Source organism: Bombus pascuorum, chromosome 3 (assembly GCF_905332965.1).
Source record: "Bombus pascuorum chromosome 3, iyBomPasc1.1, whole genome shotgun sequence".
Taxonomy (NCBI): domain Eukaryota; kingdom Metazoa; phylum Arthropoda; class Insecta; order Hymenoptera; family Apidae; genus Bombus; species Bombus pascuorum.
In genome coordinates this window covers 1657590-1670271 of record NC_083490.1, presented here as the reverse complement: position 1 = coordinate 1670271, position 12682 = coordinate 1657590, and the positions used below count along the sequence as shown (strand labels likewise).

At 49.2% G+C, this 12682-nt stretch overlaps 2 protein-coding genes across 6 annotated transcripts in view; both read left to right on the top strand.

The window, feature by feature from the left end:
• Nucleotides 1-12682, top strand: part of LOC132904961 (spectrin alpha chain) — a 225218-nt gene that overhangs the window by 181561 nt on the left and 30975 nt on the right. The window lies entirely within an intron of this gene.
• Nucleotides 1-12682, top strand: part of LOC132904967 (ecdysone-induced protein 74EF-like) — a 143882-nt gene that overhangs the window by 109083 nt on the left and 22117 nt on the right. For 3 of the 5 annotated variants that reach the window (XM_060955831.1, XM_060955830.1, XM_060955833.1), the window contains 3 exons: nucleotides 5360-5617; nucleotides 7840-8007; nucleotides 8670-8912. In XM_060955831.1, the coding sequence (XP_060811814.1) occupies nucleotides 5360-5617; nucleotides 7840-8007; nucleotides 8670-8912 (669 nt within the window). The remainder of the gene's footprint in view (nucleotides 1-5359; nucleotides 5618-7839; nucleotides 8008-8669; nucleotides 8913-12682) is intronic. The other 2 variants (XM_060955832.1, XM_060955834.1) reach the window with 2 other exon arrangements.

The window sequence follows — 12682 nt, the reverse complement described above, 5'->3', positions numbered from 1 at the left end:
CTGCACCTGCGACCGCCACGAAAACATCGCCATCGTTTCACGGCCGTAATTTCTTCGCGCCGTTGCTCCGACTCGTTACCTGTTAGCCGTCGATTCTTGCCTGAATCTCACGGCGACCGAACCTTCTCCGAATGAATAAATTCGAACGATTCCGACGGAATAGACGTAGTCCTCGGAATAGACGTAGAAGAAACAGGAAGGTCTCCCGGAGAGCAAGCAAGGGTGGAAAATATGCAACGAGTGGGAGAACTCGTTTCCAGACAGATCGATGTCTTCGTGTCAAGGATACGTTCGTTTGGTTGGCGTAAACGAGCGACGACTTTTGACGAGCTACCACGCTCTTCTTCGTCCTCTTCGAGAAGTTAGCAACCGCAGCGATCCGACTATCCGGGTCATCGACGGATTCCGCCGCTGTGAACGTGGCATCGAAATGTCAGGCGCCTATAGTTCAATCCCCGCGGATCTCTAATCTTCGGATCTTAGGGAAAAGTATATACCGCGAAATTGCCCCGATCGACGAATCTTCTCTTTCTAATAAAATAAGATAGCGGTGGATGTTCGCATAGGGTGTGACGCAAGAGTAACGCAATCTCGCGTTTCGATGCTAGGAAGAATATCACGATACCGAGAAACTATCGAAGCATCGCTATTACGAATGATTCTATTGTATCAATAAAGCAAATGGAAACGAAGAATTCTATAGGTTTGATAAATTGATCGTCGTTCGTGCGATGCTGCGAGGAAGATGAAACGATCGTTAGATATAAATGTACAGATAGCACGATACCACGATAATACCGCAATAATAGGTAGAATCTGCGTGCTACCATTCGCGCGAGAACAAAAAGCACGAGCAAACAAAGATTAACCACGAGCTATTCGAACGCGTTACTCGTACATGGCGTAATCGCAAAATACACAAAATATACGTCCGATTATGAAGAAACTCTTTGCGTTGGAAAAGTAAGATTACGCGCGAGTACTGCTTCCAGTCGCTGTACGATAATTCGCGCATGTTTCCGTCGATCGCGCCATCCTTGTACGAGCGTTTCCATAAAACTTGGCTGCCAAATTAAAAATTGCCGGTCAAACTTACTTTCGTTTCGGCCGGCATCGAACGGTGGCCAATTAAACCGGCCGTTTCGTCAGAATTCCAGGCGAAACGGAGTGGATCGATGGAAATCGGTCGCGCGGCCACCTTTGTCGCGCGCATATTTGTGGGGCGCGCGCGTGATGTCACATAGAAAGAGAGAGTCGTTACCGTTACGCAATGCGCGCCACGGCCGGAAGGTGTGTGCGAGCGTGCGTGCGTGCGTGCGTGCGTGCATGCGTGCGTCGTGTACGCGGCGAGAAAGTTGCGTGGCCCGGGCAAACGCTGACCTTACGTACTGCGCGTGCGCGTGTGCGGCCGAATCGTTTCGGCGCTCGATCGAGGCGATCGCCCGACAGCCGCACCGATTGCCAAAGCGCTCTTATCCTCTGGACGACGATTCGTGAGTCTGTCGACACGCTTCGAGCCTCGAGGAAGAGAGGAAAGCGGAACAGAGCCGCGACCGCTCGTTTGCCTACGATTCGCGGTCATCGCGTTCGTCCGCTCTTCCGACGGAATCGTTCGCCTCTTTGTAACGGCGTCACGCACGATCGTTGCTCGCTGGTGACTCGCGAAATGCCAAACAAACGGATAATTAGAACAGCGTTTTTTTCGTTGAAACCTCGATCGTTAAGCGTTAACGATTCGCTTAGGTAACGCTTCCGCGTATCTTAATCGTACGTAGTAAAATACGAGCGTTAACGTTAAAACGGTTTGTTGTTTCAGCGATTAACCACGGAAATTACCAGTGTTCCTGTCGAAACAATTAACGTTGAATTCTATTGTAAATATATATGGCTCCAATTATGATTACTCGTATCTATATAAATATACGTAAATCGCTTGTAAATAGCTGTAACGTCGAACTATCCGCTTAACGAATATCGCCGACCGTTTCAAACATTTATCGCGTACACGCGCGAACCAACCTACGTACGAACGAGTTTAGATACAACGAACGAAATTATTGGCCGAAAGAATCAGCCGTCCACTTTTAGTCGAAAATAGTCGAAGAATGCGGAGAACTGGAGGATTGCGCGGTAACGAGCTCGAGACTCGACGGAAGAAGATCGACGCGTGGGTGCGCCGGAAGCGGGTTTCGGTGGCGAAACGCGGAAAATAGACGAGGTGAAAATTCCTCGGTTCTCGAAACGACGCGAGTCGAAAGCGGGGATGTGTTCGGTCGATGCGGCTAGACACCCACCCTTCTCCGCTGACGCGAGGGCGAGTCAAGGTCAAGCAAGGTCGAGCCCCCCGGAACCTCCAGGACAACTCGACTCGTCGCTAACGAGCCGATACGAACCACCGTACGCGATTAAAGACGCTCGAAGATGGCGGAAAACGATCCTCGAGATTTCCGCCGCCGCGAAACGGTCGTTTCGATTCGAGCTTGGGCGCGGACGCGATTAACCGTTCGCCATCGTTCCGGTTATCTCGTGTCGTATTTTAAACGTGTTTTATACGCACCAACTTTTACTCGCTTCGGAATCGAACGCAGGTTGAGAAACTTTTCTTCGAGCATCGGTTAACGCTCCTTGTACGAGTCTCGACAGAGCGGTGGAATTACGTCGAAATTATCGACCGATTAAATATCTCCGATAACCTCGCGAAGAGTTAGGATTCTGTCTGTGAAAGGCTGGAGAATTTGTTCGTTCGCGTGGTAGTTTGATACGTTCAACGTTGAAAAATTAACTCGGTCGCGACAGGGTTGGCAAGAAGTTAGGAGCAGAAATAATTTTCCACGATTCGTCGTTCGTTTCCTCCGACCGCTATATATTCCGTGGCTGTGAAGAGGAAACGGTGGTCGCAAAATGGTAGGTTCGAGGACAAAATTGTCGACGTATTCGAGTCGAATCGATATTATTACGGACAACGTGGACGAAGAGGCAAAGGGAAAACGAGCGTGCCTCGGTAACAAGCCATTTATTTACAACTTCGTTTCGAATTGAAAACGTCGAGCGGACAGGAATAATTTAACGGTCGCACGTACGAGTTCTCGCTGCGTATCCAGTCACGGGGATAGGTGCATCTGAAATGCACCCTCGTAAGTAGAGATTTCGTCGAGGGTGTGTTTTCGGGGTTAACAGAGGTCAACGGGATCCTTAAACTCCGACCCGAACGATACGGTCTTCCCTGGCTTGCGTTCGTTCGCTTCGAGAAAATTTTATTCGCCGATATTTTGGACCTCTCTGCGAGCCACTCGACGTACAAATTTTCCATCTTTCGTCCAAAGATCGATCCTCTTCCACGTAACCAACTCGTTGGAAACGGATGGTCGACGCTCGTCCCGCGTCCGATCAGGTAGAACCAGTAAAAGTAAACGGTGGCGAGCTTTCTCCGGTTTGCAGGTCGGTAAAAGCTCGTCTATCCAATTTCGCGTCGGCTTACGATCTAATACGAAGTCGACGCATATCGAACACGAAGAAGGCACCGCGGATGTCGCGTACAAACGAATATTTCAAATATCGGCCCATCGTCGCGTTCCAGAAAACGACGACTAAACGCATAAGCTCGTTTTATTCCACGTCCGTGACTCCTCTCGTTATTCCCTCCCTTATCCTTCGAGTTTTTCGCTCTCCGTTTTCTCCTTTGTGCTCGCCTGCTCTCTCTTTTGCTCTTGTTACTCGATAAACAACCAGACCTGAAACAGCAGTCCGTTGCCGGGCGAGAAGAAGAAACCGATCGTTTGCTCGACTACCTTGCCAACGGTTAAACACACCCGTTGGCTCGATCTACGCGGTTGTAATTACCGATTCAATTCACGGATCCGTCCGTGGCGTCGAGAGATCCCGAGATCCATTTATCGTCGATTGCCTCTCGATGATCGACTTCCTCGAGAAACGCGGCTACGTCCGCTAGAATTTCAACCTTGCTTCCGGTTCTCCAGACTTTCTCGCGCGCTACATTTCGCGGGGATTCAATTTTACTATTTAATTTCACAGCAGAAAATTGCAACACCGGTAGAACCGCTTTATCAACGAAGGTGCTTTTCAGAAAAACAAAACTCGATACGAAAGTTTATTCGTATCTTTGATGGAAAATTCTGCAACGTACGGTTAGTCGCGAAAGTCTTTGAAAATGAATTTCTATCAAATACCGTAGCAAAGTCAACGTGTCCGTTCGACGCGAAAATATCGATCGAAATGGAGTTTCTACGAAATGTTCGTTACGATCTACACGCGTTTGAAAAGTTTTCTAAAATTATATAAACGCTTCGTCACAAGTATATATAGTTGTTATTAGAATACGATTAATTTTAATAAAAACACGTCGTCGTTTGAAACAGCTGAAAGCGCGCAAAGAGTACAATGTCTGCGAGGAATGGACGACGAGCAAAATATAATAACACAACACGATCCTGTTCTCGTCCGAATTTCGTCACTGAATTTTCATCAGACACGCAGACCCGTCTGGGGCGCAAATATCGTGAATTACGCAACCGAACGCCGCGCGTTTAACCGTGTGGGCGCCGAAAGGTAAACGCGATAAAAAGCGGTCGACATACTTCTTTGTGGCTCGCGTGGTGATCCCTTTGGTTTTACGAGAGGAGACCGATAATGGTCCGAAGTGGTGGTCGGAAAGCGAACCGAAGCGAAAAAAGAGGAGGAAGATGGAGAGTGTGGCGAGGCGAAGAAAGCGCGAACTAGCGCGGTCGATTCGCGGCAGTCATCGAGCGTGCCGGCTCGAGTCGATTTTCCACGGCGATTTTTCCTCGGCTGCTGCCATGAGAAATTGCTTAATGAAGCCGCGAGGTTGGCACTGCCTGAAAGGAAGGTAGAAACGTTGCAGTGGGTCAAGGAGAGACACACCGGCTTTCACTTCCTCTCCGCAGCGCCGCGCTATACCCCTCGAGAACACCTCCCATGCCTCTCTTTTTTTTTTTTTCCTTCGTGCTTCCTCAGCCTTCTCTCGGGGCTACCGTTAGGAAGCGATCTAACTGCTCCCAGCGTCTAATGGTATAATCCGTTTTCACCGGAATCGTAATCGACCGCCATACAAACGCGTATAACGAGCGTACGCTCGCACGAGTCGTCGCGAGGTACTCGCGATTGTTTGACGCGAGCTTCGACGAGATTAGGATAGTCGAGAGACGCGCAACAGAGAATTTGGTTATTCGACAATTGTAATCGCTGCGACAAAGAATCGATGAAGAATATTTCGACAGGGAACCCTTAGCTTTCGTAGTGAAAGTAAAACACGAAAAGCCTGCTCCTCGATAGCGATGGAAAAAAAGCTGACATTTTGCCGACGTTGATTTTGTGATTGCAGTGGACACCAGGGAGGTCCAGCCACACGATGCGAACGAGAAGGAGCAACTGAGTCTGGCGAGCGTTAAAGCGGAACCAGGATCGACCGGTACGACGACGACCACCACGGGGACTCGTCTGTTGCACGGTATTCTCTCGCAGCATCCCCAGCAGCACGGTCTAGGGGTGCAAAATGGATACGGCCGTCACTTGGCCGGCCATGCTCAGATGGGCCAGCCGTCCTATACCACTGCCACGATCGCCACCACCAGTACACCAGGTCAATCTCAAACTACTTTCGCGGAGTCTTTTCAGAGCCAAGTCGATCGAGACCGTTTTTAGCAAATTTTATCGACTTTTCGATTCCGTCACGCTACTTCGAAGCGAGAAATTCCGAAGAAACGAACGGATCGATCGACGTGGCTTCCGAACGACTCGAATATAATTGCCATAACAGTTTTCAACGATCCCCGCGGAGAATTTCTATCGATGAAAAATAATTGTAACGCGTATATGCAACGTATTGCACGCTTTCGTCGAAACTTCGCAGTTGCGACTACAATAGAAACGCGGAGAAAGCAATGGAGAGGATTGCGCGTTCGCGCAAGCTGGAACAAGTGAAATCAATTCGTGCGAGCGGCTCGAGGAAGATGTATCGAATCGCGTGCAAGGTCGTAACGAGACGGAAAACGAGCGATTTTTTCTCCCTTTTCGTCGCGTAAAACAAGAGTACGCGAATCGATTTTCCATCGGAACGGCGCTCTGCTCGGCCAATAATAATATTTACAAAGCAATATCGACGGCTGACTGGTAAACAGCCGACAGGAAATCACTTCCGGCGTGGCTTGGCCGCGGCGCGCCGAGCCGAGCCGGTAAACGTTTGACTTTCCTCTCTCGCCACGCTTTTCATGGGCACGCCGCCGCGAGTAAAGCGTTACGCTCGCTCCCATTGGCCGTTTCTCGACCAGCTCGTCCGCTCCACCAGCGTGCAATTCCCTCGCCGCTGACGTTAATCGTTAGAGACGACGAGCTGGCAATAAAAAGGCGAAAATTCCTGTTTAGCCGCCGCGCAGACCGGTAATATCGATTTCTCGACTTCCCGTCCGCCGATGAACCAAGATTTCACCACCGGAGCTCACCTGTGCGACACGAGACCACCCGAAAATCCCCCACCTTCTTACCCTGCTTGCACGCGAGCTTCCTAGAAGTCTACCGAATAATTTCAATCTTCTAAACGATAAGAAGAAATTAGAAGAGGATAAAACGGAACGTATAAAAACGGGTCGAAAGGCGAAAGAGAAGAAAAAGATAGCACGTAACGACGTCTCGCGTATATTTATATTATCAACCTTGCACGTGATTCGACGCTTTGCAAAGTTTCGTTGCGTAAGCCAGACACGGGTGTAGCACTCGCGACGTGTTCCGTGCGATCCGATGCACGAGTACCTCGCTTGGTCCGGTCGATTTACCAAAATAATCGATCGAAAAAAATGATGCAAAAATCGACGAGTATCGCTGCCAGTCCCGAGATAAACTTACGGTCGATCTGCGTCTGTAACGCCTACGACGTACGCTCTGCGTAACGCGACGACGAGGACGTCGATGACGGAGGTGGCGCCAAACAGTGAAAAAGGATACGGACAGACCTAAAGAGATACAGACGGACTAACATCTCGCGCGACACAGAGGACCTTTTACGACTGGTTTCGGATCCTTTGCTTTCTCTGTCTGTTTCTGGCTGTCTGGCTGCAAGCAAAGAGCAGAGCAGAGTAGAGAGAGAGGGAGAGAGGGAGAGAAGGAGACCGTGGGAAGCACGAGCGATATGCATACCCAATGACCGGATGACCTTCGGCCGTTGCATAAAGATGCCTTTAATTGACGGCGCACGCGAAAACACGTTCGACGGTCTGGCACGGTGCTCGATAAAGCGACCGATGGCTCCAAGTCGTTCGCCTGCTCTGGACCACCTCGGAGACTTTAATTCGTTCGCGAAACACAAAGAACGGAGTAACCGAGCGTAAAGACCTGCGACCGCGGGTAATTCGACCAGATGGCGCCTCCGAGTTCCCGACTCTCCGTACACAGCCGTTTCACCTTGCCTTAAACTATGACCCCGTTTCGTGATCGGAATTTCGAATGCAACCAATCCGGTCCATTTACCGGCAGTCGTATATGTTTATTTCGCCGATGTGAAATTTTGTTTGCAAAATTTCACAATCGTCGAGCGCCGTTGGGTTCCTCCGAAACGGCGCGCGGCGATACTCGTAAACTCGATCGGCGGATCAAACCGTCCGCGCTCGTTTCGCGTTGTCGCGTAATTGTTCGATGGAAACGTACGTAGAGTGGAAGCGTGCAAAACGTTGCAAAATCAACGAGCCCAGCTGTGCGCGCGTTTTAGTATCTATGCTTGGCTCCCTTTTTTCCTCGGGGTCAGTCACCTGCACGCGACTACCAAACGAAACGTTTGTATGGTTTTATTTTTGTTTCATCGCATGGAAACAGGAAGCGGATCACTGCCAGCGAGCCCCGCCGACAGCGGAGTCAGCGACGTCGAATCCAGCACGTCCTCGGGCGGTAACGAGGACGCGAATCTTTTATTGAAAGCGAGGCTCAACCCTAACTCGTCCCTTCAGCCAAGTCTCGCGTCCCATCATTCTCATTTGTCGTCAGGTAAGCGCATACGTATATCCTACGTCCAATTATCCTACTACGGAGTCTCGTCGTGTAACGATCTCGTTCGACCGATTTTTTTTCTCAGTCTTGTCTAGACCGACCACCTAGACAACAAGCGGACGATAATAGATCGTCCCGATTCCATGCATATTTTATCCGATTGTATTTCGAAATCGTTCTCTTAAATCGCGTATCTCCGTTAAAATCTGTGATTCGTCGCGGCGCAACTGCTATAAAAGTTTGCCAGAATTACACGAATTTCGTTGACTACGGATTTGCTGTTACGTTTAGAGAATTACGAATGAAACTGTGCAACGATGTTTCCTTGGTAACTTGTATCAAATATAGAAGCGAATATCGTACGGAAACTATTTGTTGGCATACTATCGCATCGTGTGCAACGAATTTATAGGAAATGCACAGAATGCATCGCGGCAGTCTATAAAACATCGCAAGTACAGTACTCGTTACGATAGTTAGCGAACGAAACGATCGTAGCAACGAAAATCGCATCTACGGCGAACGTGTTAAAAAAAGGTTCGAACAAATAGAACGATCGCCGTTGTTGAGTGGGAAAAAAGCGGTAAGATATTTGTCATTGTACGAACGTAGACGACTATATAGTTTCTTATTAGAAATCTCTGTGGAATGTCCGACAGCAGCGCTCGGCAGGTCAGCCTGTCACAGTCCTGGCGTTTATCCGTCGACGGCGGGCTTCCTGCCGCCCTCCTATCATCCTCATCAGCATCATCCCTCCCAGTACCATCCGCACAGAGGGAGTTCGCCTCACCATCAACACGGCAATCATACGATGGGCCCGACAATGGGACCGCCCCACCATCACCACCACCACCACCAAACGCAGAGTCTGCAACACTTGCATTATCGTCAGCCACCTACACGTAAGTTGCTTTATCATTTTCTCCTACTTTTCTCTTTTTATTCTTTCCGTTTTCGTCGTCACGGTGGTCCGCGATCTTGCCTTTCCGAAAGAAAACGCTAGAACACGTAGACATTATCTACACCGTGTTGGCAAAATCCCTTTATTTCGGAATTGCGAACGTGGCCAATATCGCGGGTGCAACGTTTCCAGGGAAATTGGAATTTTTAATTTCCGTCGAATTTACGCGAAAATATCGCGTTAGCTCGATGTTTTGCTCGGCAAAGCCGGTAAGTTGCGATAAATCCCCTTGGAAGGAAAATTCTACGCTTTGCGTTCTCGTTGTTTCCTTTTTTTTTCTTTTCTTTTCTTTTCTTTTTTTTTTTTTTTGCGAAAGCGTGTAAATGGAAGTCAAACAAAAGGCAAAGTATAAGACGTTTCTTGACCCCGTTTCCACGGGCTGCAGGTTCAGCGGTACCAGACGATCTCGATGTCTCGGCGAATTCGATCGAAGCCGACCACCAATAAGTCGGTAATTTCAGTATCTCGCGGCGATATCGAGGGAGAGAGAGAGATTCGATAGTCGTGACGCAACGTCGACGCGGCTCGGGTTTATTTCGGCTCGCCTGGGTATCGATTAATACGGAGTAGGAAAGAAAGTGTCCCAGCCTCTTAGGTAATTACAGTCGATAGATAATTTCACCGAGAAGAACCCGATGGAAGCGATAATTCGAACGAATCGATTCTACATCGCGATTAGCTGCTTGCAAAATCGTTACGAAGAACGAGACGAGCGAATCGTGGCGCCTTAAACGTTCGTCGTGCGCATCGAAGATGGAAATTCGTCGCTGGAATTCCCAAATTCCTGCGGAACGATTGAAGGAGTAGTTTTCCGGGTACGGTACGTACGACGCGCAACGTTAACAATAGAAACGGACGAGCGTAGACACGGAAACGAACTGGTCGGATCAACGTGCGCGTTTATGCAAAGTGTTGCGATGTAAACCGCCGGCTGATATTTCCGGCAGTTCCGTGAAAATAGCTCGTAACACTTTAGTGGAACAACCGGAGCGGCTGTTGCCGATTCGACCGCATTACGAATCCCGATAAATACACGTAATCCGCGCTCTAGCCTGTCATCGTTCTTCCTACGACCTATAAGCCCCGCGTAGCGAGTATAAGCGCCGGTTTCGAACGAAACCGCGACACGGATTACCCAGCGGACGAACGAAATCTCGATCGAGGCGACGAAGCATGTAGCGGGGTGTGTGCTCGGGCCGATGGAATCGCGATTCTCCGTGAATTCTGTGCGAGAACGATCCAATTAAAAGCACCCGGCGCTAGAAATATCGGTCAAGCCAAGCTCGTGCTCGATTTCCACGTAACCACATCGCCGGTGAACGCCAGCAGCAGGAAACGTGTCTAGCTCGTCTAGTTGGAGGAAAACGAAGAAGAGAGATGGAAAGAGCGCCGCGACACTTCCTCGTGGCAGGTTGTAGATGCAAAGTGAAAGGAGTAGCGAGTTGCCTGCGGCAACAGCGGCTCCGACATAACCGAGGGTTCCATTAGAGTTAAAAGAGCAGAAGGAGAAGGAGAAGGGGAGAGAAAAAAGCACAGAGAAGGTGGTGTGTGCATACGGTGTATACGCGAGTTTCGCGTGGTCTGTTACACACTACGGACGCTCGTCGTACCCTGTGTCGAGCTTCGTCATCTACGTCGGCAGAAATCGCAACAACGCCGACATCAGCCGAGCCATTCGTTCTCTTGACCCACTTGCCTTTCCCTGATTCAACGGCCCAGATTCGCTTCCTGGCCGTCGCGCGCGTCGATAGGATCGTCTCGATCCGCGGACCGATCTCTTCCGACGTTTCCTTTTTCCTCTCGCTCCGTCTCACGCGATTTTCTCAAGCACGTCCCATTTAACCGACCACGATTTCCCTTTCGAGCGAACGCTCCTAGAGAAAATCGTTACCTTATTGCCGGTAACAGCGGAATATAACCATTCGAATCGATACGCATGAGAAATAAAAGTTTCTCGGTATTAGCATTACAATATATATAATTATCACACACTGTCGGTTTATACGTCTCTCCGAATACAACTAAACAAATTTCAAGTAAACGTCGCAACGAATATTACGCTTCTCGTATTTTCTACGTCCTCTCCGGTACTCTTCGCATTTACGTTTCTTCTAAATACGCATAAACGTCCGCGATTTGATAACGATTTGATAACGGTTAACGATCGACTTTGATAGAACCGGTCGATTCAACGCTACAGGTACAACGCCGATCTAAATGCTGTCGGATATTTTGCGTTTGCGATTTTATTAAAAGCACGCGATTCCCTCTCCTGGTATTCGCATTTACTTTTATCGAACGAAGCGTATTTCGAATCGCTCGATCGTTACACGATTGCGACGTTGGTTGCGGTTCCTGCAGATTTTCGAATTTCGAGACGGTGATGGCGCGAAACGAGCGCGCCGAAGCGATTAAAGAGAGCAGCCGCGTCCGCCGGGTCCAGAATCTGCCAAGAGCGGTAATCGCACGCGGGTCGCGCAATCGCGCCCCTCTTTTTCTCCTTTCCGATCGCGTTCGACGAAACGACAGCTGATTTCGCCGGGACACACACCTGGCCCTGTCGTGATTTCAAACAGCCGTGCTCGAATTGGATCGCCGCCAAGGTTGCACCGCGCGAGTCTCGCTCGAAACGAGCCACCGAATGGAAAGCTCGTCGAACCGCTTCACCAGCTGAAACTTCGCTTCCAACCGATTCGATTACCGATTATACGCCGTCATTATCAATTATACAGACCACCGTATGGGAAACTGCATTGATTTTTATACATCACGTACAGCTGATTCTTCGATCGATTACAACGTTGTAATATATAGTCGCAGTTCCTGTTCCACGTTGCTTAAACGAATACGCTAGGAACGTCTGCGCCGGACTTTCCCTGATTGAAAGTGTTGCCGAAGCGTGGCAACCAGTTTAACCCCGTTTCTTTCGTTCCAACTAACGCCCGATTGCAAACTCTTCTATGCTCTCCTAGCTTGTAACAGCTTATAGCACGGCTTGATCGGGTCGGACGTAACGTTGGTCGAACGATTGGTTGGAGGAGATGTTTTTTTCCGCAGGAGATGAAAGATCAAAATAGAATGGCAAATTTCCGATCTTTTGTTTTCGCAATTACGGTATACGTAGGCAGGTGCTTTTGGCCTTTAAAATACACACGCCGGCTATATCCGTTTAGCACAGAAACGTACTTGTACGTTCCGAGAAAACGTTTTCTTCTTCCTCAGGTTTTACGTTTCATTCTCACGGTATCCGTCTTTTCGTATCAAACGCCAATGGAATTTAATCTGCTCGAAGCCAATTATTATACATATATTTCCGAAGCACCGTGTATCGCGGAATCGTAGCGCGAGCGTTAAAAGCGTGGAATTCGAAACGACCGGTTGTCTCGTTGCACGTTCTAAAGGTGATCGCTTAATTGGGACAGGCAGCTGAAAGCGGGCCGATTCGTGCGATCGCAGGGAAAATCTGCGCTGCGAATAAAATATCGTCCATCGGTACGTTCGCTGGAAACCCATAATTGTTTAATCGCGGAGGAACATCTGTTGACGTTTCGGGAAAGAAAGAAAAAGGCGATCGCACGGATAAAAAAAAGAAAAAATCTGCGCACGGTGACACACCGTGTGGCAGGTAGGCCCACTCGAGAGGCAGAGGCCGACTTGCCGAGTAAAAGTGTGCCGGATTGTATAATCGAACGTGAATAAGCAAAATGTTAC